This window comes from Heterodontus francisci, chromosome 3, assembly GCF_036365525.1.
Source record: "Heterodontus francisci isolate sHetFra1 chromosome 3, sHetFra1.hap1, whole genome shotgun sequence".
Taxonomy (NCBI): Eukaryota; Metazoa; Chordata; class Chondrichthyes; order Heterodontiformes; family Heterodontidae; genus Heterodontus; species Heterodontus francisci.
Window position 1 is genome coordinate 21,337,769 of NC_090373.1, and position 28,000 is coordinate 21,365,768.

The window sequence follows — 28,000 nt, forward strand, 5'->3', positions numbered from 1 at the left end:
GCAATTTGAATTAATAGACTAAAATTTTAATATGTGGTGTTGGTCATGCCTCACTCTTGCCTCTGAGACACAAGGTTGTGGCTTTAAGTCTCACTCCAGAAATTTGAGGACAAAATCAAGGCTGACACTTCCAGTGCTGGACTGAGGGAGTACTGCACTGTCAGAGGTGCTGGATAAGAGATTAAACCGAGACGCCGTCGGCTGTCTCAGGATGACATGAAAGACTACACTTCAAAAATTACTTCATGGTTGCAAAGTGCATTTGGACCTTGAGGTTGTGAAAGGTATACATGTGATTGTATAGCTAAACATAGATTTTTTAAAAATATCTATGTCCAATGGCTTCATAAGAGAATGTACGCACATGTATAATACCTTTATAAAATATACGCATGTGGGAGCAATTTTGCTGAGTTTTGCTTCTATACCTATTATTTTGTAAGTAGATTAATATAATCCTAGTGAGAACGTATACACATATTCTCTCTTATATGAGTTGAAAGTATAGCCACATATTGATACAAAATGGAGTTTTAGCCCGAGGCACTGTGGGACAGATTTAGTGAGCTCACAGTTGGAGCTTGGTACAGCATAACACAGATAACGAGAGGGGGCCCCTCTTATCAGTGAATCTGCAGACTGCCCGGCACCTTCAGGAATGCAGGCCCATTTAAAGTGACAATTGGGAGACTTCAGGACAATGGATGGGACCTGAGCTCATCAATTGATGATCAGGGGCGGCATAAGCTGATCAGGTCGCCACATGATGCCTAATCAATGATTTAATTGGTACTATGTGTAATCAATAACAATTCTGATTGGATTGTGTCCAGCCGGGATGGGCTGAGTAACTGTATATCCGTTGTGGATTTCCTTTGTTCTAGAGAGTAACACTGGACCGCTTTTAGGTAAGGTGTGCTCTCCATAATATCATGAATAAAGTCTGTTTATTCTCAAAGTCTGAGTCCGGAGAATTTGTTGAATCATTGGGTTTTAACTGGATTTTCTCCAACAACGCATATATGTACACAACAATTTGCATTTGTATAGCAGCTTTGACATAGTTAATTGTCCCCAGGTGCTTCCAGGTGCAGAATCTGACAAAATATGAAATACACGCAGATATATAATAGCTTCATAAAACATGAGCGTACTTTCTTAAAACTCCAATAAAAAAGTTAAGAAAAGCTTCATTTAATTTGAACATATTCTTTATTTTATTTCATATCAATAGCTTTTAAGCAGAACTTTACAAAATCCTTAAAAAAGTAAATGAAAACAAGTGAACTGTATGGATTTATAAAAATAATTTTGGTAACACTGAATACTTGTAAAGCTTTACTTCTTCAGAATTCATTGCTGATCCATTACACGTTTAACCTGAAATTTTGTTAAGTTGCATCTTGGACTGTCATGGTAAGGAAAACGAGAAAGAAATGGGGAAAATCAGACAAAAAGCACCAACAAAGTTATGTTATACACATACACTTGCAAGAAATGTTGCGGTGAACTTAGGAGAGCGGGGAGGATCATTTTGTAAAAGGAAAATCAAGAAGTCCTCTAAGATTGGAAACTCATTAAACACAAGCAGAAGCTGGATCTGCAATCATACTCACAATACAGAGTCATTCTTCATTAATTCTAGAGCAATTAAGAGTTGTGTGTGTTAAATCAGGATCTTGGCTTCATAGCCCATCTGCACTGGATGGACTCTCTCAAATGTCCATCAGGGGTCCAAAAGAAATTACAAGTCAGCTTAAAAAAACCCCGAAAATTCACTATTTGTATTAGCCACCCCAAAGTTCACAATATTTGACTCTTGAAGCTGTCATGCAGTGTGTTCTCTGCAATTTCTCTTCCAATGGTGATCCAAGCATATATTGATACTTCCCTTCTACAAAGGTGAGGAGAGCTGTAACAATTTAGGACAGCACCAATATGAAGCTCTCTATTGCTATGTGCTACTCATTTGCCCCTAAAACGGCAGATCCAAGGACATTCCAGACCTACTAGAAATGGATTCACAGTTTGGCCATTTATGTTGTACCTATATTTACCACAAAGCCTTCTTCAGGAGTGTTGCATGTGAAGACTTGACAAAACATGTAAAGTCAAGGCCCACTGCAGCACTTTATACTATGGTGATTCCATGCTCCTTTTATTCTATGGAGCGCACATCTCAGGTAATCAGCAGACACTCTCCACTAGAAACATGCAATTACAAAATGAATTACAGGGGTCATTCCATGGGGAGCACATCTTCGATAATTAGTGGACACTCTCCATTATCACCCCTTATGTTTGCACCACGCAAGCAAGCAACAAGCACAATACTGACTGCTCCTCTGATGCAGAATAAATACCAATGCTTCATAAATGACTGTAATTCAAGTATTCTAGCCTTCTTTCACACTTCACTCCAGAATGAAGCAAAAGACAACTGACACTTAAATTTGTGCTAATACCAAAGGGTGGACTGAAACTGCAAACTACATTCTCAGAGAGCAGCTCGCACATAGGGTTGCCTTAAGTGAACAAGGGAGCTTTTCTGAAGTTTGAAATAATCCGCTTTAAGATGGTGTTTGTGAGTTGCTTTTGAAATTATGCCCCTGATAGAAAACATTGGTTAAATATTGAGGAAAATTAGCCCTTGTAAATATTTGCTTTTCCATTGATTTATTTTGCTGCCAGACAATCCTCAACACAAAAAGGGACTATGAACATTAAAATAGATTCAGATGTGCTTCTTTTCAGGAAATCTGCTAGTATGACACAAGATGTAATATAACATAACTTACGCTTCACCTGATGAGCAATGAGAAAGAACAGATCACATTACAATGCAATGAAGCCTATAATATAGCTAATGATGGTGAAGCCATTAACAATAGAACACAATTGCAGTGCAATGTTGTAGATTAGTGGAGAAGAAAGGGACTGCTTTGTCAAATGCTACCAAGTGTGTAACATCAAAGTATTCACCAGATTACAGTAAGATGGGCTTGAATATTTCTTCCCTTACAATACATTTTGAAAAAGTATCCTAAAGAGGCATATTATTAAGACACTGCACCACATATTATACATCTCTTACTAAATGTAAAATAAAGTGGAATGAGACCATTTTCTAGCCCAAGAGTATCACTATGCCTTGGACATCTTGTATTAACTACACCATTCATTCCCAGGGAGCTGGCACGACATCTGCAAACCACAATATCTAAGTAATAATATAAAGTCTTGTGGGGTTTTTTTGGTGGTCATATTTTCATCAAGTTAATATATTGGTCTTCAGGCCATTCTGGAAAGCATCCAATTTGAAGGTTACTCATTTGGCAGGGGGGTGGGTGGGGGAGGTGGAAACTGGATCACAAGGATATGAGAGAGTCACTTTAGGAAGTGTGGTAATCCAAAATGCTCGTCATTGGATACCAATGTCATCAATAATCACTCTGTGTATCCTTCACTGAGAAGCTCTTCTAAATCCTCCATGTCAGCTGACACTGGCTGGCTCGCAGGTTTGGAGATACAGGTGTTTGTTCCTCTTGTAGGCTGGCTGCTTTGGCTACACTGAGAACTTTCTGGCTGGCTGAACTCTTTCTTTATATCTCGGCTGCTGTTCAGGAGTTTCTGACTCTCAATGAAATAGTGATTTGGATGATTTAGCGAAAATCCTACTTCTTCAATCTAAAAGGCAGAGTAAAGCAAAATACGGAAATTTGAAGACTTAGGTTGTACATTGTGGCTTAAAACAAACAAGTTTCAAAATGAAAACACCAAAATTACACACCAAATCATTAAGCACATTAATCATTAAGAGTGGAAGGTTAATATTTCCAATGTGAAAATTTAATTTTAAAATGTTATTTAAAAAGAACTCAATGAGGATTAGAGTGAGATTTCGCTACTTGGACTCCTGACCATCCCAAGAACTCTAACTTTCAAAGGGGAAAACTCTATCTTTACACTGTTCCACCACCTTAGGCTGCACATATGCAGCCCTGTTCTGATCATCTAGTCGTAAATTATCCCATCATTTGAGCTCTGGTTTAGCAGACTACAGCATGGTTTGTGGCCTCTCATCTTGCCTCAAGACACAGTTTATATCTCTCACAAATCTGAGTAAGACTCCATTATCTAAGGACTAGTTACTATATGTCGGTCAAGACTTGAGCGAGAGAGGTTTCTCATATTGGGTCTGTGGGTCTTCAAGCCAGCAACTTTAACTTGTTTAGGTACAGGTTACTGCTTCACCTGGGAGTTATCGACAAAAGAAATGTCCACATTCGCTATCTCTAAGCTTTACAAAGATTCCATCTCTACCCACTTCCTTCATAGTCACTCTCAGGCTAAAATCCTAGAATAACGTAGGTTGGGATACTTGACTATTTAAACCACTTCAAAATATTTGAACACGCAGCTCTCAAGGTTGGGAATCCAGAGAGAGAACGTGTCTAAATAGATGACTGAGGAAAGGAATGATGGGGTTGGGTTGGGGGCAGGGGGAAATGACTGGCAAGAAAATGAATTTTACAGGAACTTCAATGACTGTTAATTCCATTCATATAGAGTCTCAAGGCTCAGGGACAAAGCAGTTGCAAGGTTTTAGAGTCAATGGGGAGTAAGCCTGCCAATTCTGGTTAGACATATTTCTGGAGGTTTCTTCACATCTTGCCTCCAATTGTCCTGCCCAACACTTCCATCCTCAAGGTGCACCACCTTCCAACACCAACTGGATAGTTATTACTTGATTGGATGATTCTTCACTGTCTGTCAACGGCCTTATTTCCTGGTTAAATATTTTTATAACTAGCAAACTGAAGTGTTTGAAGAAAAAACATTTTTTTTTTAAAAAAAAGAACACCCCTATGATTTTTCTCCTGGTCACTTGTAGTTCTGGAGTTTAATCTTTAATTCCTTGATATTCCAGGACAATCCTAAAGAGTTAGAAACCCTATTGACGAAGGAGGAGAAGAGCACGGTCTTGACAGGGAGAGCTTTCGCCAATCAGTGTTTAAAAAAAAAAGGTTTTGTCTTGTTAAATCAAGAAAAAATATAAGATGTAACTACTATATTGTGGCATTACCCACTGAGGTAGTCTGGGACCTGCCATCACCGTAAATAACAAATTTACTGAAGCAATGCATCATGCCTAACATAAAGCAAGAATATTACAAAAATATTGCTAATACCCAAGCAATATCTGTAATACTATTTATCTACCACTTTCCAAAATGGTCCTCTTCTACAAATTATTTATATTATTTATACGACTGTAGAACATTTTCTTCCTCCTCATTTCCCATAGTGGATAAGTACTTCTTATTGAATTGGTTTTTGCAGTGGGACTTCCCAGGGAAACTTGCCCTACTGTCGAGTCTCCAGTGATCAAAACTTGAACAGGTTGCTATGTTCCAGATCTAGTTGATTCACTGTTTGAGCATCAAAATGGCTCGTTAAACTTTCCCCTCTCAGCTCTCCGTAACAAAAACAAAAAAAAAATTCCAAGCAATACCATCTCAATTTTTATTTAATGCTTTAAATGGTATTCAATGTTGATAAGAATAGCATTTTTATTATGTTATTCCTTTTCAACAATACACACTTTTCAAAACCCTGATACTTTTCTGCCTGTCATAATGCATTCTTGGATTGTTGTTTCACAAGAATGGAGTTGAAAGTATGACTCCCTTGGTGCATTTTTCTTGCACAGGAAATGTCTATAAAGCAGCTGAAATTTCCCAGCACTCAAGTCCAGGTGAAACTTTGTGCTCAGGCACAAGGGAAAGCCGATGTGGATAAAGCTTGATGGAGGCCTAACAGTAAAGGACTAATTTTATGGGTACATTCAGTGATTTTCCACCCCCACCCCCACCCCCCACTGTGATTTACATAATTTATTACATAATTTTTAGCTGTATATGCTGACCTCAGCTAATTAGGAAATTGCTGGAAGAAAAGAGTGAAGAAATTATTTGACTGACTTGCTAGTTGTGAATGCTAACTTCAGGAAAGAAAAAAGGAGAATTTGATAGCATGCTACCCCCTCTCTCCTCCTTCAAGATCAGGTCCATCTCTTTAACCAAGCTTTTGGTCACCTGTCCTAATCTTTCATGTGGCTCAATGTCAAATTTAGCATTCTGTTCAAGAGTGAAGTGGAACATAATCCTTAGAATTCCCAGTAAAAACGTTTGTCATTTTCATAAATGGTCTAGCAAAAGGTTTGTGCGATTTAATTATCTATTAACATAAAATGTGATCTTAGCTGACTGTAGATAATTGTAGTTTTAACTCCTTGAATCAAAATATTGACCTAACTAATGTATCGGATTTTAATGTATCGGATCAATTTTTTTCTTTGCCTCCAAAAATCGTATGCTATAAAATGTTTTGAACTACTAAATGCAAGGAGCTGTGCCTCAGTAACTAGACTGTAAAAATTAACAAATGATGACAGCTAATGATGGATGTGAGTACTCGTGACACTAACTTTTATGCACCAGTTATAGTCACTTCCCAAGGCTAACAAAGCCACACATTACTGTGCAGTGCAAATTAAACATGTCCTTACATTGTGGGTTAGCTCAAAGTATTTCTGACAGGCCAGCTGGTAATGCATCCCCTTGACTAGATCCAGAATCTGTAAGGGGAGAAAAAGAGAGGGGCTTATTGAGAAAACTCAGCTCATCCAATTTCTAGATTAATGCATAGCAATAATAGACATTTAAAAACGCCATAGTGCTAGTGTAAATATAGCAATCACAACTGGTAAGAAAAAAACAAGGCATATTGGTCTGATGTATCAGAAGGAATCACATATTCTACCTTGTAGCTGAAACCCAACTACAACGAACACCATTTAATTTAGTGGAGACAGCAGATAACGGGAATATTGTGTGGGATTTCTGCTATTCCTATGATTCTAATAACTTCACCCTTACAAAAGCTAAACAGGACAAGGGAATGAATGGCCCCAGTCTGAGCAGCTATTACCAGCGTCACTGTAGCTTTTGTAATGCACTCTGTTTCCTAATTCAAGCTAAATTTAATCTATTTGCCTTTGTATAAACTGCCATTCTTATCGGTTTTCTGCAACACCGGCTGGGATCGGTTATGTTGTGCCTTAATTATGCAGTTTAACTGAATTTCCACTCAGTCCGCACCAAACGTGCTCCAAATTGGTGAATTGAGAAGATAACCATCCTCTTGAAAAATTCTGAATATTTGTCGATTTAAAAAAAAAATCAGCAATGCCTGCACTGTCAAATGCGAGCACCGTTTGGATTTCTAACTCCTGGTACTCGTCATTGAATATCAGTGTATAGGTATTGGCAGGTGGCTCTACCAATGTCACTTAGCAGAAGATCAAAGCAATGACATTGTTAAACCTTTGGCTAAGCCTCATCCTTTCGCTTCAATGTTATCGCCAATTCTTTCAACACAGCTGCCTTAGATTAAAATCTTTCCATTATTTTAACTGTCAATACAGATGTTCAAACCTCTCAAATTCTTTAAATGTTTGACCTGCATGTTCTCTCCTTCATATGCGAGGTAGCAACCAAATGAAATCCATCGTAAGATGATATGCCACATGCCCACGAGAGGAATAAAATCTGCTATTGCTTTACCTTTAATAAAGTGAAGGTAAAATAAATTTCACACCTCTCCCTTGTTTCATGTTATGCTAATACCCTGAAGACAGTTCTTGGTCTGCGGGCGTGCTGCTAAATTAAAACACAAGCACCACATTCCCGTCAACACCTCTGGAATGCAAATGCAGAGAGGCATAAATGCCAACAGTCATTTCAAGCCTCATTCATTTTGTGCTGTGTTGCAAGCACAAGATTTAAAGTGATCCTTACTTGAGGACAAACAAGGGAATTTGCATTGTTTTAACACGTTAAGGCCTATAAGGCGGGTGCTTACTCAAAACAGGACTGAACGGGCAGTGTACTCAGAGTGCAACTATCCTGGCTCTTTATATATAATATATATATGAAAAAAGTATGATGTTTTTTCATCTCAAAATCACATTTATATGATTAGCACGTTTTGAAATACATTTAGAAATGCACAAGAAAATGCTGTGCCCTGGAATAAGGAACACAGGCTCACCCCTGAAATGCCTTACAACAGCGAGTTCTTGAGTGCGGACACATCGTTGTGGGAAAGTGGCCAAGTGGAGGTCCTGTGCATCCACTCAAGAAGGGACGAGGAAGCCACTGGCCAATGGAATGCATGCTCATTGATGAGTCAGAAGATTGAGTTCAAGTCCCACTTCAGAGACTTGAGCACAAAAGCTAAGCTGACACTCCGAGTGCAGTACTGAGGAAGCACTGCACTGTCAGAGGTGTCATCTTCTCAATGAGAGGTTAAACCGAGGTCAAACTGAGGTCCTGCCCGTCATTGGTGGATATAAAAGATCCCATGGCCAATATTACGAGTGGGAAGTGAGTATTATCTGGTGTCCTGGCCAATATTCATCCATGAACCACCATCACTAAAACAGTGGTCATTATCACATTAATGAAAGGTCACAGATCTGAAACTCTGTTTCTCCCTCCACAAACTGCCAGACCCACTGAGTACTTCCAGCACACACTGTTTTTATTTCAGATTTCCAGCTGATTTTGCGCCGTTATCATATCGATGTTTGGGACCTTGCTGTGTGCAAACTGGCTGCAGCATTTCCTACATTACAAAAAACTTCAAAGAAGTTCTTCATTGGCTGTGAAGCTTTGGGACATCCTGAAGACATGAAAGATGCTATAGAAATACAAGTAATTTTTATTGGCCAATTTTTTGCACCTGGTTCTGAGCACATGGGATTAGTATAGGATTAGTATAAATGGGTCGTTAATGGTCGGCACAGACTCGGTGGGCCGAAGGGCCTGTTTCAGTGCTGTATCTCTCTAAAACACTGGGAGAAGCCCGGGCCTGGGCTTGGCCCCTATTGGTTTGTGGTTTGGAAAGAAAAGTGAATGGGTGGAAATAAAGGGAACCTCAATTTTAACTGGAAGTGAAAAAAGGAAGATTTTATGATATTTATTTTCCAGCAGCAGAATTTCCTTAATCTATTGCTTTAACATTTTCAATAAAAAGGGCAACTGGTTGGTGCAACAGAATGATACAGCGCAGAAGAATACCATTCAGCCCATCATGCCTGTGAAAGAACTATCCAAATAGTCCCAACTCCCCTGCTCTTTCGCCATAGCCAGGCAATTTGTTCCCCTTCAGGTATGTATCCATTATATATCCATATCTATTTTGAAAATTATTAAATCTGCTTCCATCACCCTTTCAGATAGCACATTCCACATCATCATAACTCGTTGCTTAACATTTTCCCTTATGTCACCTCTAGTTCTCTTGCCAATTACTTAAAATCTGTGTCCTCTGATTACTCACCCTCCTGCCACTGGAAACTGTTTCTCCTTATGTAGCAAAGCACCATGTAGCACTATAACCCAGCCAACATCATTGGCCAGGATTTTGCAGTCAACAGCCAAGTAACAGTGCTTGCCATTCACTACACTGACAACCAGCTACTGTTTTTGCAGGCTTTTGAGCGTAGACTTGCTCTAATTGGATGTCTGATGCAGCATGGCACCCTCTACAGGGCATCTTTGGCATGTGTGAGCAAAGCAAGAAACTGCGACGCTCTTCAACCAAGAGACACGCAGAGTCTAAACCAGGAAATATAAGCCAGGAATTGTAAGTTAGCTTCAAATCATGTACAGAAATCAAAATAAAGTTTGTGAAAGCCAGGTGGATTAATACAGAGAGATAAGAGACAGTAAAAGTAACCTTTTAAAAATCTCCAATACTAATTTTCTTCACTAACGTTTTTCTGAAGGAACGAAACTCCACACTTGCAAAATTAATTACCTCCCTGACACTGAAAAATGATCACTTATGGCGTTCAAAAACTCACTTACTCCTGAATGCACCAGCCCCAACTTTCTCCACCATCTTTAGTGTGGAACTAGTGGGCAAGTACAACAAGTTCACAGCATTGCACTGATTTCAATGTTGGGTCTATTGGTAAAAACAGCACAGCCTGTGGAGGAGCAGGGTATCTAAGCGCAACCTCCAGATTCTGTATTACCTGCGCATGGTGCAGATGCCAAACGTTGCTGTTCGATTTATCCCATTACAATGGTTAGTGCTGTTAGCCTCACTATAACTCATCGCAAAATCTCACCCAATATCCTTACAACAGAAGGGGAGGGAGAAAATTGGTAGAGAGAATAAAACTAGTGAGAAGAAAAATGACTTCGACAATTACAGATTTAGATGGGATATTGATATCATGCAAGGCCCCACTGGACTTGGAGAGGTTTGCCACCTCCAAAATTAGCTGGAACCTGTCTGAACAACTCAGCTTATTCTGTAGCGTTGTCAGCAGCCCTACCATTGGGAATCAAATTTGATATTGCTGGCAGAGGACACCTGACTTAAACGATAATTATTCTGTCAAAAGTGTTGCCCATTAATAACTGCCATTTTCAATGTGAGTTTTCAGAAGAGCCACCAGCGCCTCCAGCAATGCTGTTTACAAGTCTCATATACAGTGGTATCGGCGCATGCTGTTAATAATTCATAATGCATTTATTATTTTCAACACAGACTTTTACAGTGAGACAACTGCAAAGCTGGATCTTCATATCCTTTTAAACATCAGGATCTTAATAATTATCCTTAGTGGGACTTGTCTATTGCACAAATCAACATTGTGGGAAGCAAGTTGTGTGATCGGGGTGAGATGACAGGAACAAAACACTAAAGCAGGAGAAATTAAGACATCAAGTCAAAGCTTCAAACTTATTTTCCAGAATGTGGGAATTTATCAAACGAAATGGCCAGATTTTGCTGCCAAAATAAGAGAGTTCAATAGTACCCGCTGTTATTAATGTATAAATCAGTCAGCAACTTGTGCAAGAGATACCCTGTATCAGTGTGGGTAACTAATTGAGCTTTGGGTGAGGGGGGTACTTGGGTCAAAGTAATATTTTCTATTACTTTTATGGACCATGTTTCCCATTTTGTTTTAAATCTAAACATATTGATCCCTTGTCAGATGCAGCAGAGGTCAGAATCATAAACTCACCACCAAAATATCACCAAGCCTGCTTCATTCTTTTGTCCACTTTCTTCTATGTTTTACTTTCTCACTCCAAGAATTACATGGAATTTAACAGCACTGAAACAGGCCATTCAGCCCAACTGGTCCATGCCATGTTTATGTGCCACACAAACCTCCTCCCATCTTTCCTATCAGCAGATCTTTCTATTCCTTTGATTCTCATGTACTTTTCTAGCTTCCCCTAAAATGCATCTATTGTTATGCTAGTCACCCGACTAATCAGCCCTGACTGGCAAATTGATTTGTCAGTCTATTTTAGCATTGTGTTCAAATAAATAACTCCTTAAGATTCATAAAGATCAGTAGCTCAGCAATGAATTTCCATATTTATATCATACACCATTCGTTTTTTTCCCTATTGTAATCTTCACTGTTTCAAACCTTTGTGCTTGATGAAAAAAAAAGTCAAAATAATCCCAATATTGAGACCCTTAACTCGGTAAGGACTGCACCAAATGCGCACACAGGAAAAATTCACCATTATACTACTTTCTTTCTTTTGGGCCTCCTTATCTCGAGAGACAATGGATACGCGCCTGGAGGTGGTCAGTGGTTTGTGAAGCAGCGCCTGGAGTGGCTATAAAGGCCAATTCTGGAGTGACAGGCTCTTCCACAGGTGCTGCAGAGAAATTTGTTTGTTGGGGCTGTTGCACAGTTGGCTCTCCCCTTGCGCCTCTGTCTTTTTTCCTGCCAACTACTAAGTCTCTTCGACTCGCCACAATTTAGCCCTGTCTTTATGGCTGCCCGCCAGCTCTGGCGAATGCTGGCAACTGACTCCCACGACTTGTGATCAATGTCACACGATTTCATGTCGCGTTTGCAGACGTCTTTATAACGGAGACATGGACGGCCGGTGGGTCTGATACCAGTGGCGAGCTCGCTGTACAATGTGTCTTTGGGGATCCTGCCATCTTCCATGTGGCTCACATGGCCAAGCCATCTCAAGCACCGCTGACTCAGTAGTGTGTATAAGCTGGGGGTGTTGGCCGCTTCAAGGACTTCTGTGTTGGAGATATAGTCCTGCCACCTGATGCCTATACTACTACCACTATCAAATGAAACGAAACAAAGCACAAAGCTTTCAAAATACAAGTACTACTTGGTATTGGGACGAGATTATCCAAACCTGTTTTGACATAGAACATAGGAACAGGAAGAGACTATTTAGCCCCTCGAACCTGATCCAATGAGATCATAGCTAATCTGCAAACTAACTCATATATACCGACCTTTGCACCACTTATTAATCTCAGATTTAAAATTAATTGATGTAGAACCAACTGCCATTTGCAGAAGAGTTCCAAACTCCTATCAGCCTTTGTGTAACTTCACTCTCGAAAGGTCTGGCTCTAATTTTTAGGTTGTGTCCTCTAGTCCTAGACTCTCCAACTAGTTTCTCCCCATCTACCCTATCAGTTCCCATTAATAACTTGAAAACTTCAATCAAAATACCCGTTTAACTTTCTAAATTCCAGGGACTACAACCCCAGGTTTGTGTAATGTTTCCGTACTATGGAAGCAGCTTGACCTGTTTAAGACTTCCCTACGGATCTACTAACCCTCCTTAAACACCACATTTACTTAAAATTACATTCCCTGAACAACTACAGCAGGTGACACTCGTAGTAATCAACCTGATTTTTGGTGATTTTGGTTGAGGGGTTGATGTATGTTGGTCAAGGCATCAGGAGAGCTCCCTGTTCTTTGAACACCGGCATAAGTTATTTTTTTTAAATGTCCAAACAGGTAGACTTCATTTAAGGTCTCAACTAAAAGGCATTGCTTCTGATAATGCAGCACTCGCTGAGTATTGCTTTGAAGTGTTGAACTGGATTTTGCACTCAAGGCATGGAGTGGGACTTGAACCCAAAACCTTCAGTCAAATATGATCGTGATAGCATATCAGCTAAGAAGACACTGATCATAGAGCCAGATCACAGCAATACATATACCAATCTGTTACTGTCGACAATAGTTATGTAGCTTATCAAAATGTTGACCCCACCCTGCCCAAGCAGGAAATTTGGACTCAAGTTTCCTGTTACTCAAACTTTCTTGGCTGGGTTGAGTGAGCTGCAAGTTCTGAGCTAGCCCGATCACTGAGCAATGATACATTCCGTTCAAAGGAGGGAAGAATTAAAAGGGAGACAAAACAGATAAATTCTATTCAATTCATGGTCTCTGATCTCCTGCAGAAGGGCAACATTCGTAAGATCCTGTTTATAGGACCAGCCTACCTCTCTAACTTGCAGGAGAATCATAGCGATACAAAGCACCCATGTGCAGAAGTGGGAACACCTCACCACAGTCACAAGTTCCAAAAACAGGAACACGAGAATTTTAAGGCACATGGACAGGCCATTCGGCCCAAGTGGTCTATGCTGGTGTTAATGCTCCACACAAGCCTCCTCTATCAGCACTTTTCTGAAAATGGTCCAAATTATTTGAAAACAGCAATAATATTTTCTATAGTGCTACAACTTGGAGTAATCAGGTTTGTACCTCTACGTTAAGACTGAATTGGCTGAAATTGGCACTGCATGATGAATTGACCAGAGAAGGAAAACATTGACAAATGCCAGAGATAGTAATCAACAAAGACAATGCACTCCAACTTCTGAGGCAACTGATTATGAAAATAAGCTGGAAAAAAACAAATTTTCCCCCCAAAAAATGGGCACTGCAACTCCAAGCTTCCAAGGGAAGAAAATAAATTCCCAGAGGAATTTCTGATTAAATGTATTTATTTTCTCTATGCTTCCCCACACACTTGGGGATTTGATGGTTTGCTGCTAATTATTTCTGAAAGATGGAACCCTTTATTGCTCTTCAGGGTCACCAAAGCAGCAGGATGCACAAGAAACAGCTGTCCATTCACAGCACTTTCAGCCTTTCTCCCACAAGATTCACAGTATCTGTGCTCCAAAGATTAGACTTGCCTCTTCAGAAGGTAATTAGCAGTGGAACCTGTCACAATGGGTAAGTCACTGCAGTATCAAATCATGCCCTTGCGCACCAGAACTGGACTTTCAAAACAAATTTGCTGAAGTTAATGATAGTCATCAAAATACAGAAAGAGAGGACTAGGCTGTTCAGCCCCCAAGCCGATTTCGCCAATCACTGATCATACAGATCGCTGATCTGTATCCCAACTTTAGCTACCTGTCCTGGTCTGTAAAACTTGCCTAACAAAAAGCTATCAATTGCAAAGTTGAAATTTTCAACTGACCCCCACCCTCAACACCTTTATTGTGCCAGGGTGGGGAAGAGTTCCAGATTTCTACTACCGTGTGTGAATAAGTGCTTCCCAACGTCAACGTTGAACGGCCTAGCTCTAATTTTAAGATTATGCCCCCTTGTTCTGGACTGTCCAGACTAGAGGAAATAGTTCCTCTCTATCTACACGATCAAATCCTTTAATCATCTTAAACACCTCAGTTAGCCCCTTAATCTTCTCTACTCAAGGGATACAGTGCTTCAAGCCAAAAGAACAAAAATTGTCTCTTGATGGGGAGGAATCTTCACTGAACTAACAGCTTACAGAACAATCCCACCCATCCCAGCCACTATGAAAAGAATGGACACCTTGACTCGAACTTTGAATATTCTCCCTTGGAAAGGGGTAGCACTTGGGTCCCAATTTATACCCTTTTCCCCAATATCTCCAAGACACCTTGGTGACTAGGGACCTGTGGGTTAAAGGTATATTCAACACTTGCACATTATGGCAGCATAAGAAAGTATTGTGTGCGGAGTGATGAAAGACAAAGTAAAAGAATAGAGGTTTAAGTTTGTTTGCAAGGTTCTTTTTCAATATTATACAGCAGCGTGCACAGCACCTAAAGGATTGATCAGAGAATGGCAATACAGAGCAGACATATATACAAACATCACAGGTTGCTGGTCGTGCAGTGTAATCACTCACCTGATTTATTCCTGCAGGAGGAATTTTATAGGACTGCAGCTTTTGCTTCAGAAGTTCAGGATCACTGTGGCGGAAAGGACAGCCTGAAAACAAGAGCATTGTAGAAAGGATATTAAATAATCAGTAATTGGTTATAAGCTAATCATTAGAAGGCTTATTGTACTTACACTTCAAACATTCAATTATCGGATCAACAAACAACTTGCATTTGTATAGTACCTCAAACAAAGCATCCCAAGGCTCTTCGCAGAAGCATACTCAAACTAAAATGGCTACCCAGCCAAAGGAAGAGATATGTAGGAGTCATGACCAAAAGCTTGGTCGAACAGGTGGGTTTTAAGGAGAGGTGGGAAAAGCAGAGGGGTTCGAGGGAAGGAATTCCAGAAAAGGGGAGCTGGTGGCTGATGACAATTTTGCCAATTTTGAAACAAAAGGAAAGAGGAAAGCACAAGGGTTCAGAGCCAGGAATGTTGGAAGTGACAGAGATAGGATGGGGCGAAGGATTTAAACCTGGGATAAGAATATTAAATTTGAGACAGAGGAGAATTAGGATGATGATTCAGTGAAACCTGAACCTATATGCTTTTGAAGCCTCTTTGTGTCCTCCTCACAACTTACTTTCCCATGTAACTTTGCATCATTATCAAACTTGGATACATTACACTTGGTCCCTTCATCCAAGTCATTGATATAGATTGTAAACAGCTCAGACCCAAGCAGTGATCCTTGCAGTATCCCTCTAGTTACAGCCTGCTAACCCAAAAACAACCTTTTATTCCTACTTTCTTTTTCTGTCCATTAACCATTCCGCAATCAATGCTAATAGATTACCCCAATTCCGTGTGACCTAATTTCATGCAATAACCTCTTGAATGGTACCTTATCAAATGCTTTTTGAAAATCCAAATACACTATATCCACTGGTTCTCTTTATCCACCCTGCTAGCTACAACCTCAAAAGACAAACATGATTTGTCAAACATGATTTTCCTTTCATAAATCTGCGTTGACTTTGTCTAATGTTACGGCCGAGGAATGCACTGTCTTTCTCTCATTCCACTAATCCACTGGCCACAACATATATTTAGATGTTTTACCCAGTTATCGATACTTTAACCAGTTATGGATATGGCCAATTATGTACTTTTATCTCTCCGTTTCAGAATACAAATCCATGGAGGTTTCTTTAACAAAATTATTTGTTTTATAATAAATTAAGATGCAAAGCTTATTAATACATCTATAGAAATATGAAAATATAAATATATTCCCATCCAAATAACCCAACACACACGCGCGCACACACACCAGTTAAAGAAAACAATAAAGAAGCTTTCTCTGCAGGGATCAACTTTACAAAAACAAAAATACTTTGGCCAAATACTTGTTAACTCTTGAAGAAAAAAGGATATGACAGGAAATATTCCGGATGACCTCCCATCTGGCATCCGGGTACATGTAGACGGCTGTCACAGGGATCTTTTCAGAAGCAGATCGTTCAAATGTCGAGAAGTAGTCTTGTAGGCTTTTTCAGGAGAATTGCTGCATCTGTGGCTTCAGCTATCACACTGGATTCTCAGGGTTTCTCATGTACGTAGAACAGAATGAGTTGGGTGGCTTCTCCCTTAGCAGGATACACACAAACTGCCCATTCAAATAGTTCAAAAAGGAAACCAAAACCTCCTGACCACCCTAAATCTAGACTTATGACTTCTCTGTAAACAACTCCAAATAGTTACATAGTCCATAAGGCTCCAGTTGTTTACGTAACTTAAGACATGTGATTTCCAGTAAGTGTTTGTTTTTAAACAAAGTCCCAAGTTTCCTTCCAGTGACCCTTTCAGAAAAAACAAGTTCAGCATCTCCTCAGGTATTTTCCACAGCCTTTTAAACACAAGTCCTCAAAAAATAATAATGGAAGCACGTTCATGACACTAATCATATTATGATTTTCTAAGTGCCCTTATATCACGTCCCGAATAAGAGATTCTAGCATTTTCCTCGACGACATGTGTCAGGCTAACTGGCCTATAGTTCTCTGCTTTATCTCTCTCCTTTCTTGAACAGCGGGGTTTCATTTGCTACTTTCCAATCCGGGGACGGCACAGCGGCGTAGTCATTAGCACCGCAGCCTCACAGCTCCAGCGACCTGGGTTCGGTTCTGGGTACTGCCTGTGCGAAGTTTGCAAGTTCTCCCTGTGACCGCGTGGGTTCCCTCCGGGTGCTCCGGTTTCCTCCCACATGCCAAAGACTTGCGGGTTGATAGGTAAATTGGCCATTGTAAAAATTGCCCCTAGCGTAGGTAGGTGGTAGGAGAATTGAGGGAAGGTGGGGATGAGAGAGGGAAAATGGGATTAATGTAGGATTAGCATAAATGGGTGGTTGATGGTCGGCGCGGACTTGCTGGGCCGAAGGGCCTGTTTCGGTGCTGTATCTCTCTGACTCTAATCTATGGGACCATTCCAGAATCTAGCGAAATTCTGAAAGATCAAAACCAATACATGCACTACCTCCACCTTGGGTGTAGGCCATCAGGTCCTGGGCATTTGTCTACTTTTAGCCCCATTAATTGCTCCAGTACATTTTTTTTCTTACTCATACTAATCTCCTTTAAATCTCTCATTTTCATTAGACCCTTAAACCGAGGCCCATCTGCCCGCTCAAGTGGGAGCAAAATGTCCAACAGCACCATTTTGAAGAGTAGAGTTCTTCCCTGTACCCTGACCAATATTTATCCCTCAACCATCACTAAGAACAGATTTACTGGTCATGATCACACGACTGTTTGTGGGATCTTGTTGTGTGCGACTTGGTTGGCTGCATTTTCTACAACAGTGACTATGGTTCAAAAGTGCTTCAATGTCTGTAAAGCACCTTTGAGGCCATGGAAGGAGTTATATCAATGCAAATCTTTTGCTTCTTGCTGACATTCGACAAACATCTCTCCAGTATTCTAACCTCCAGGTATTTAGTTGCTGCCATGAGTCTCTCAAGTAAGCTATTATGACCGAGGTGGGAGGAGTGCAGTTTTTTCTAGTTCCACTTCTCCACAGGTCACAACATATATTTAAATATTTACCCAGTTACCAATATGGTCAATCATATACTCTATTTTTATCCCAGAATAAAATACATCAACCAGGTTTCTTTAATAAACAACAAAATTATCAGGTTTATTATAAAACAAGACTTAATCAGTAAGGAAGCAAAGCATTAACACAGATTGAAATATGGAAGCTCCCTTTTTACCTTTGCCCCTAACACAGACACACCCCGGTTACCTGAAAAATAGAGATTTTCTTTTAAGAGCTCGGTTACAAAAAAAAAGAGACAAAAAAATACTTTGGCCAAATACTTTCTAATTCTTGAAGAAAAAAAAATATGGAAAGATGTCAGTTGTCCCTTTTTGGTCTTGTGTCTCAAATATGCGTAGACAGCTGTCTCCGGGATCTTCCTATAACAGTTCTTTTCTGGTGACACTGAGGATCAGTTTGGCAGCCTTTCTAGGAGTAACGCGGCAACAGGGGTTTCTGGCAGGCTTTTCAGCAGGAATGCAGCATCAATTTCTCTATTTCTTAGACTCGCTTTTAAGAGCTTCTCGAAGAGATGGAAAAGCTAGCAGGCTTTTCAAAGAAATGAAAGAGGGCGCTGATGGTGACTGCTCTCTTGGCTGGTTTTCGCCAACTGCCTTCAAAACAGTTCACACTCCAACACACTGTCCAAACCGAAACAAGAAATATCTCACGAGTGAAGCCTCCTAACCCCTATAAATCTTGATCTGTCACTTCCCTGTAAACATCATTTCCAAGTCAAAAAGCCTCTGCTGGGTATTTATCTGAAGACAGGCGATTTCCAGTAAGGGTTGTTTGCAAATCAAAACTTCTGAGTTTCCTTTCAATGACCTCAGTGAAAAAAAAACATGGAACCTTTTTCAGTTTTCCCAAATAAAACAATGTCCATAATTATAAAATACAAGTCATCAAAAAAAAATACTCAACAAAAAATACAGAAGCATCATCACACTATGGATACAGTAGAATGCTCTTCAATGGCAAATAATGGCCACTATTTCCATGGGCCAACTTAATTTTTCTATGATCTTTATTTTATTTAGAAAAATAGTTCCTCAATCTCCAATCCCAGCAATAAATAAAAAATCCTATGGCAGCAGATATGTGAAATTTCCAACCATTCCACAAAGCTGCTGCATAAAACTGGTCTTAAGACTAAAACTGATGTCAACAAAATGTTCCTATCTAACGTTTCATACCAGTTTTCTTCATAGTACTTGGTTTACAAAATAAATATGCAGTCTAAGATCTCCTGAAATTCTAGGCTCTTGCGCATTCCTGATTTTCACCACTTCACCCTTGATAGCCGTGCCTTCAGCTGCCTGGGCCTGAAGCTCTGGAATTCCCTCCCTAAAACTCTCTGCCTTTCTACAGTGGTCCTCCAAGTCCTCCTTAAAACAGCTCTTCAACCAAACTTTGTGTTTAGGTGTCAAATGCTGTTTGATAATTTTTTTTGTTCAGAGCCTTGGGATGTTTTACTACATCAATTGCAGTATATAAATGAAAGTTCTTGCAGCAGAATACTATTCTTTCACCACTGCATTTGGGTCAGAATATTCTCAGCTGCAGTGACATGCAAGAACACAAGAAATTGGAGCAGGAGTAGACCATATGGCCCATCAAGCCTGCTCCGCCATTCAAAGTGATCATGGCTGATCTTAGGATTCAACTCCACTTTCCTGCCCGCTCGCCATATCCTTCGATTTCCTGAGACACCAAAAATCTGTCTACCCCAGCCTTCAATGTATTCAACAGTGGAGCATCCACAACCCTCTGGGGTAGAGAATTCCAAAGATTCACAACCCTTTGAGTGAAGTAATTTCTCATCTCAGTTGGTGTGCAATACAATAAGACGAGGCGATTTCAATCTTGTTCGGAGTGGATGGGTCCACGATACTAATCTAAAATCCTTCCATCCCACCAGGAGTATTGGTGCAGCTGACTGCGGCCTAAGGTTGCTCTCAAGGTCAAAGTTTATCCAAATGGTTATGCAGAAAGGTGCTTTATGTGGTATTTGGGGTACTCTTAGGAACACTTGATGAGGGTGCTGGATACTATTTCCCCCCCACTAGCCCCCATCCAATGTCAGGTTGACAGGCAAAAAAATTACTGTTATGCTACTGGAAGGAATAAATTGGTCAATGTCAAATAAACCATGCTACATTTCAGTAAATTTAACATATACCATATGGCTCCCTCATGGCTTTTACTAAGACACCTGTCTGTGCCAGAAAACATCTGCATGATGTCCATCTCAAATATGAGACACCAGCAATAAAACAGTACTCAGCAAAGTGCAACCTGAATGAACGCCTCTTGGCTGACCTCGTTCAGCAGCAAGGAAAAGCCAAAAGTGTAATGGAGCAGAAGCATGACAGTGCTGACTGGCACAAGCTGCACATTCGACACACCTGCTGGCAATCCAGTCAAACAATCAATTTTCCATTCCTACCGTCAAGGTCCTTTCACATAACGGGAGACTGTGACGAGCTTGTGAACTCACCGTGATAGTCCCCTTGACTTGGCGGGTTTGACAGAATGATCTTCATGCAGCTGTATGGGGTATAGTCGGTCCTCTTGCCTTCCTTTCCAAAGCTGTGCCGTATATTGTAGGCATATAATTTATCAAACTAGATGACAAAGCAGAATAGAAATGTGTGCATTATTCATTATTCGGTGTAGTGCACGCTAATAAGTAAAACACCCATGTCTGGAATATGGCGGAAAATACAGATGAATGAATTATGGATGTTGCTGCAGCACACAATGATGCAGGTTCTTAGGATACATATCTAAAGACTGTTACTCCTAGGATTACATGACCATGAAATATTTATATTTTTTAAGACACTCGGATGTTTTCAAAGAATCAAAACAAGATATATCCATTTGGACCAGCTACTTCCTATCATGTACCACAGTCTACATTAGAACAGTTCCAAATTAATAAAATATTTCATATACTTAGTAACTTTATTGCTTTTTTAAATTCCACACAAGCAATTTTATTAAACTAACCAAAATATTTTAAAGTATCACAACATAAAACATAATGAAAACTGAAACCAACACAGGCAGGTAGGATGATTTGAGATTTGACCTGTGCTTAACTGCAGTTGGATAACTGGTCTCAGGATGGTCAGACCTAATACCCACTACGATCATCTCACAATGGCGGCGGTCAGAACCCCACTCGGACCATCTCACGTATGGCCGGGGTCAGAACCCCACTCGGACCATCTCACGTATGGCCGGGGTCAGAACCCCACTCGGACCATCTCACGTATGGCCGGGGTCAGAACCCCACTCGGACCATCTCACGTATGGCCGGGGTCAGAACCCCACTCGGACCATCTCACGTATGGCCGGGGTCAGAACCCCACTCGGACCATCTCACGTATGGCCGGGGTCAGAACCCCACTCGGACCATCTCACGTATGGCCGGGGTCAGAACCCCACTCGGACCATCTCACGTATGGCCGGGGTCAGAACCCCACTCGGACCATCTCACGTATGGCCGGGGTCAGAACCCCACTCGGACCATCTCACGTATGGCCGGGGTCAGAACCCCACTCGGACCATCTCACGTATGGCCGGGGTCAGAACCCCACTCGGACCATCTCACGTATGGCCGGGGTCAGAACCCCACTCGGACCATCTCACGTATGGCCGGGGTCAGAACCCCACTCGGACCATCTCACGTATGGCCGGGGTCAGAACCCCACTCGGACCATCTCACGTATGGCCGGGGTCAGAACCCCACTCGGACCATCTCACGTATGGCCGGGGTCAGAACCCCACTCGGACCATCTCACGTATGGCCGGGGTCAGAACCCCACTCGGACCATCTCACGTATGGCCGGGGTCAGAACCCCACTCGGACCATCTCACGTATGGCCGGGGTCAGAACCCCACTCGGACCATCTCACGTATGGCCGGGGTCAGAACCCCACTCGGACCATCTCACGTATGGCCGGGGTCAGAACCCCACTCGGACCATCTCACGTATGGCCGGGGTCAGAACCCCACTCGGACCATCTCACGATGGCCGGGGTCAGAACCCCACTCGGACCATCTCACGATGGCCGGGGTCAGAACCCCACTCGGACCATCTCACGATGGCCGGGGTCAGAACCCCACTCGGACCATCTCACGATGGCCGGGGTCAGAACCCCACTCGGACCATCTCACGATGGCCGGGGTCAGAACCCCACTCGGACCATCTCACGATGGCCGGGGTCAGAACCCCACTCGGACCATCTCACGATGGCCGGGGTCAGAACCCCACTCGGACCATCTCATGATGGCCGGGGTCAGAACCCCGCTGCGATCATCTCACAATGGTCAGAGAAGATCCCCATTCTGATCATCTCAATGATCAGTCCAGAATGCCACTCTGATCATCTCACGATGGCTTGCACTGTCCAAACTCTCAAATGAAGCAGTAATTGCCACCTATGGGAAAAGATGGTTTTGGGGTTTGTCATGATTTAGGAATCATGCAGCAAGATATCCTGTTTATAAAGAAAATATTTACAATTATCCCAGAGAAAATCTCTCCCTATACACCCTTTTCATATGTAAAGGGAATTGACCATAGGAAAAAAAATCTATGATGTTGCTGTCTTAGTTCATGTGTAATGCAGCCAGTTACTTTGCCTTTATTCTGAGAGAATCAGGGCCCTGGCTAGATCCTGCATATCAAATTGTATACTGTAATATGAAAGCCCAAATTCACAAGACTGCTGAGAATGGAAACTAAGAACATCAAACTTGTTCCCTCATAGATTGAAGGCCTAAGACAATAGAAAACAATATTCAAAATGTGTCCTTGAGCACAGTAGCTCTTTAATAGCCAGCTGGAAAACAAATCTAAGACAAATCAGAGGCAAAAACTGCTTCACGTTAAAGTTTAAATGCAGTTCATAACTTGATGGACGCTGAAAACTGCTGGCATCTTGATTAATGAATTCATTCTCCCTCATTTCATCACCGAGAATAATTAGAAGCCAAACAGATTTCTTAGTGCAAAAATATTTTTTAAAAAGCACACAAGTCCCTTTAAGTAGTTTTGCCAAAAGACGTTGTTGATACCGTTCAGGTTTGTGGATTCAAGAACCCTGCAGCTACTTAACATTTACTGAGGTGCCAATACCTCAGCAGGGAGCAGGATACAAGATCGGAACCTAAAATTACTTCTTGTGACTTGGAGGCGTCAACAATTCCACAAAATTATTGGTACAGAATTACTAGTAATCACAAGTGATGCATTTTCCAAAGAAACCTTCCTACTTTGGCACCCAGCATAAATCAGTTCAAATCTAGCTACTTATTATTTTACATCAAAGGTGAAAGAGAAGACAATATCTCTATACTTCTGTTCTTGAGTGAAAATCCTATTAGTATAGGAACCTTTGAATTTAAAATTCTATCGTCATGTGGCATGAATAAATGGATCATCATAAGACAATGATGTCTAAATGTAGCTGCCTAGGCTCTAAGCTCCGCAATTCTTTTCCTAAGCCTCTTTCCCCTCTTTTAAGACTCCATGCAACCTTTCTCTTTTGACAAAGCTTTTAACCGCCTGTCCTAATACCTCCTTAAGAGTAAAATTTTGCTCGATAACGCTCCTGTGAATGGCCTTGGGAGTTTACGTTAAAGGCACTATAAAATTCAAGTTGTTGCTGTATTACATAGACTTTACATGGCCCAAATAGCCTTTTTGCTTCACACAAGCCTCCTCCCAACTATCTTCATTTAACCCTACAACAACTTATATTTATATAGCACCTTTAAGGTAATAAATTTTCCCAAGACACTTCATAGGAACATTACAAAACAAAATATGACACCGAACCACGTAAGGAGATCTTAAGTCAGATGATCAAAAGCTTGGTCAAAGAGGTGGGTTTTAAGGAGGAAAGTGAGGTGGAGCCTTGGAGAGGTTCAGGGAGGTAATTCCAGAGCTTAGGGCCTAGGCAATTGAGGACACGACAACCAATGGTGGAGCAATTAAAATTGGAGATGCTCAAGAGGCCAGAATTAGAGGAGCGCAGATATCTTTGCAGGGTTGTGGGGCTGGAGGAGATTACAGAGATAGGGAGGGGCGAGATCACGGAGGGATTTGAAACAAGGATGAGAATTTTTAAAATTAAAATGTCACTTGACCAGGAGCCAATGCAGGCCAGCGAACACATAGGTGATAGGTGAACAGGACTTGGTGCAAGTTAAGTCATGGGCAGCAGAGTTTTGAATGATCTTAACTTTATGGAGTGTAGAATGAGAGACACAAGCCAGGAGTGCATTGGAATAGTCAATTCTAGAGGTAACAAAGGCATGAATGAGGGTTTCAGCAGCAGATGAGTTGAGACAGGGGCGGAGACAGGCAATGTTACGGAGGTGGAAATAGATAGTCTTAGTGATGCCATGAATATGTAGTCGGAAACTCATCTCGAGATCAAATGTGACACCAAGGTTGCGAACAGACTGGTTTAATCTCAGACTATTGGTTTGTAGAGGGATGGAGTCGGTAGCTAGGGAATTAAGTTTGGAGCAGGGACCGAAGACAATGGCTTCAGTCTTCCCAATATTTAATTGGAAGAAATTTCTGCTCATCCGGTACTGGATGTTGGATAAGCAGTCTGATAATTTAGCAAAGGTGGAGGAGTCGAGAGGGGTGGTGGTGATGCAGAGCTGGGTGTCGTCAGCGTACATGTTATAACTAATGCTGTGCTTTCGGATGATGTCGCCGAGGGGCAGCATATAAATGAGAAATAGGAGGGGGCCAAGTATCGACCCGATCAGCATACCCTTCTATTCCCCCATGTGCTTACATGTCCCCTTAAATGCATCTGGGCTATTTGCTCAACTACTCCTTGTGGTAGTGAGTTCCATATTCTTACCATTATATAAGTCTTTCATGTATTCTCCAAGCCTTTTGAACAAGTGCAGACAACATAACGGCAACTGGATCCTGGAGGCAATTTCATAATCAGAAAAAAGGAATATCTTCCTTATATTTTCAGCATGTCCTCCTGTCTTTTTCAATAAAGAACTACTTGCTCTACACACAACAATGACAGAACTATCACTTTGTAAGGAGATACTGCTGAGAGGCACATTCAGACATCATTGTCTGATGATGACCCAGTCTATCACCACGTGACTGGGTAGAGTTTTAAATTCAAAAGGTATCTTCAACATCTGTTACTGTACTAATAGAATTTTCACTCAAGCACGGAGGTGCAGCGAAATTCCCTTCTCTGTTCAATCTTTGATGCAAAATAATTTTTCAGAAGACAATTTGAAAAATGAATCTTTGCCAAAGATAATAATGATAAATATTTAAATGGTTGGATTGATATACTATATACAATTCTAACATCTGACAGAAGGACTATTTTATTTTAAACAAGAGGGGTTGTGTGTGTGAACAAGAAAAATGACAGGCTACTGATTACCCAGTTCTAGCTTTTGTTGTGCCTTAAAAGTGAATAATGGACTGAAATGTGCATTTTGATTCCAAAGCACAAGTAAAAATCCCAGAATACATAAATTTAAAACGCGGAATTTAATTTATTCAATCCGTAAATCAATGGCCGATTTATTCTGCATGGGACATAAATACCCCAATTGTTATAAACACTGCACTTTGACTCTGCAGCAATATTATGCCCAGTTCCCAACCCTCCTGGATTGCCCTGGAGTCTCCTAGAATGGAACATGAATCTCAGAGGCACTGTGGCTAGAAGCCGCAGGGGGATTGTTGACTTAACCCCCCCAACCTCCCCCTCCAACTGGGAACAATAAATAACACTTGCTGCTGTCAAACCGCCAAGAGTACCTCCAACCATAGCTGGCAACCCTAATGGGAAATCTAACAGCGATGTAATATGAAAAACCTTGCAGTTATGTGCATTTCTTGTTAATACTTCTAATTCTAAAACCCTATCCCCTCTTTATGATGTGCTGTGACTGGCAGGAAGGTGCAATTATAGTATGACAAGATTAGACAAGCAGTTTGCAATAAAATATGGGCATAGGAAATTGTAATGAATATATATAAAAATAAGAATACAATGCACAACTTCAAAATGGGGACGAAATTACACCTAATTCAGGGACTATTGCATGCTCTATATGCAACATCAGTCTAGAATTTATTCTGATTTGGTCTGTAGCCACTTTCCCACTTTTCCTGCCAAACCCTTCCTCACCCATCATCTTCCCCCTGAACTGCTCTGAGCCCTTTCTGCCCAGTACAGATTTTTACAGTCAAAAAATCCATTGCATAGGCTTCACAATAGGTCATTTTCCAATCTTGACCACTTGAGTGACATGGGCCATAGTGATTCCTGTCCTCCATGACACCTCTGGAATTTTCTCGGAGGCCTTTTGGCTCTGCTGTCCTGACACTAAAGATTGTGGCGGTCACAACCACCAATCCAGAGACTGCAGGACTATGGGTACCCGCATTGGTCCTAGTTATGCCTGTCTTTTTGTGGGATATGTCGAGCATTCTTTGCTCCAGTCCTACTCAGGCCCCCTCCCCCAACTCTTTTTCCGGTACGTTGATGACTGTATCGGTGCCGTTCCCTGCTCCCGCCCCCAACTAGAAAACTTTATCAACTTTGCTTCCAATTTCCACCCTTCTCTCACCTTTACATCTCTGACACTTCCCTTCCTCGACTTCTCTGTCTCCATCTCTGGGGATAGGTTGTCTACGAATATCTATTATAAGCCCAGACTCCCACAGCTACCTCGACTACACTTCTTCACACCCTACCTCCTGTAAGGACTCCATTCCATTCTCCCAGTTTCTCCGTCTCCCACGCATCTGCTCTGATGATGCTACCTTCCATGACGGTGCTTCTGATATGACCTCCTTTTTCCTCAACCGAGGCCCTGTTGCTGACAGAGCCCTCAACCGTGTCCGGCCCATTCCCCGCACCTCTACCCTCACCCCTTCCCCTCCCTCCCAGAACCGTGACAGGGTTCCCCTTGTCCTCACTTTCCACCCATCAGCCTCCATATCCAAAGGATCATCCTCCGCCATTTCCGCCACCTCCAGCGTGATGCCACCACCAAACACATCTTCCCCTCCCTTCCCCTGTCAGCATTCCGAAGGGATTGTTCCCTCCGCGACACCCTGGTCCACTCCTCCATTACCCCCACCACCTCGTCCCCGCCCCATGGCACCTTCCCCTGCAATCGCAGGAGGTGTAATACCTGCCCATTTACCTCCTCTCTCCTCACTATCCCAGGCCCCAAACACTCCTTTCAGGTGAAGCAGCAATTTACTTGTACTTCTTTCAGTGTAGTATACTGTATTCGATGCTCACAATGTGGTCTCCTCTACATTGGGGAGACCAAGCGCAGACTGGGTGACCGCTTTGCGGAGCACCTCCGCTCAGTCCGAAAGCAGGACCCTGAGCTTCCGGTTGCTTGCCATTTCAACACTCCCCCCTGCTCTCATCTCTATCCTGGGATTGCTGCAGTGTTCCAGTGAACATCAACGCAAGCTCGAGGAACAGCATCTCATTTACAGCCTGTCGGACTGAAAATTGAGTTCAATCATTTCAGAGCATGACGGGCCCCCCATTTTACTTTTATTTATAGTTATTTTTTTCTTTTTTCCATTTTTTAGATTTTTTTTAATGTTTCTTTCATTTCATCTTAGTTTGTTCAGTTTGCTTATCCACTTTTTTTTTCATGTTTGCACTTGCTGCTGTTCAATATTCAGTCCGTTAACACCCTAAATGTACTAATACTTTGTCCTTTAACACACCATTAACATATTGTTTGTCTTGCTCCATGACCTTTTGGTCAGCTATGTGGTCTTGTCCAATCTACACCTTC

General features: G+C 41.5%; 1 protein-coding gene across 1 annotated transcript in view; it reads right to left on the bottom strand.

Moving 5' to 3' along the window:
* Positions 1–1,229: 1,229 nt before the first annotated feature.
* The window catches only part of prim2 (DNA primase subunit 2), a 231,333-nt gene continuing 204,562 nt past the window's right edge, over positions 1,230–28,000 (bottom strand). The window contains exons 10-13 of the mRNA XM_068028345.1: positions 20,646–20,772; positions 15,072–15,154; positions 6,572–6,640; positions 1,230–3,687 (exon numbers count right to left, since the gene is read on the bottom strand). Of these exons, the coding sequence (XP_067884446.1) occupies positions 3,448–3,687; positions 6,572–6,640; positions 15,072–15,154; positions 20,646–20,772 (519 nt within the window). The 3' untranslated portion in view covers positions 1,230–3,447. The remainder of the gene's footprint in view (positions 3,688–6,571; positions 6,641–15,071; positions 15,155–20,645; positions 20,773–28,000) is intronic.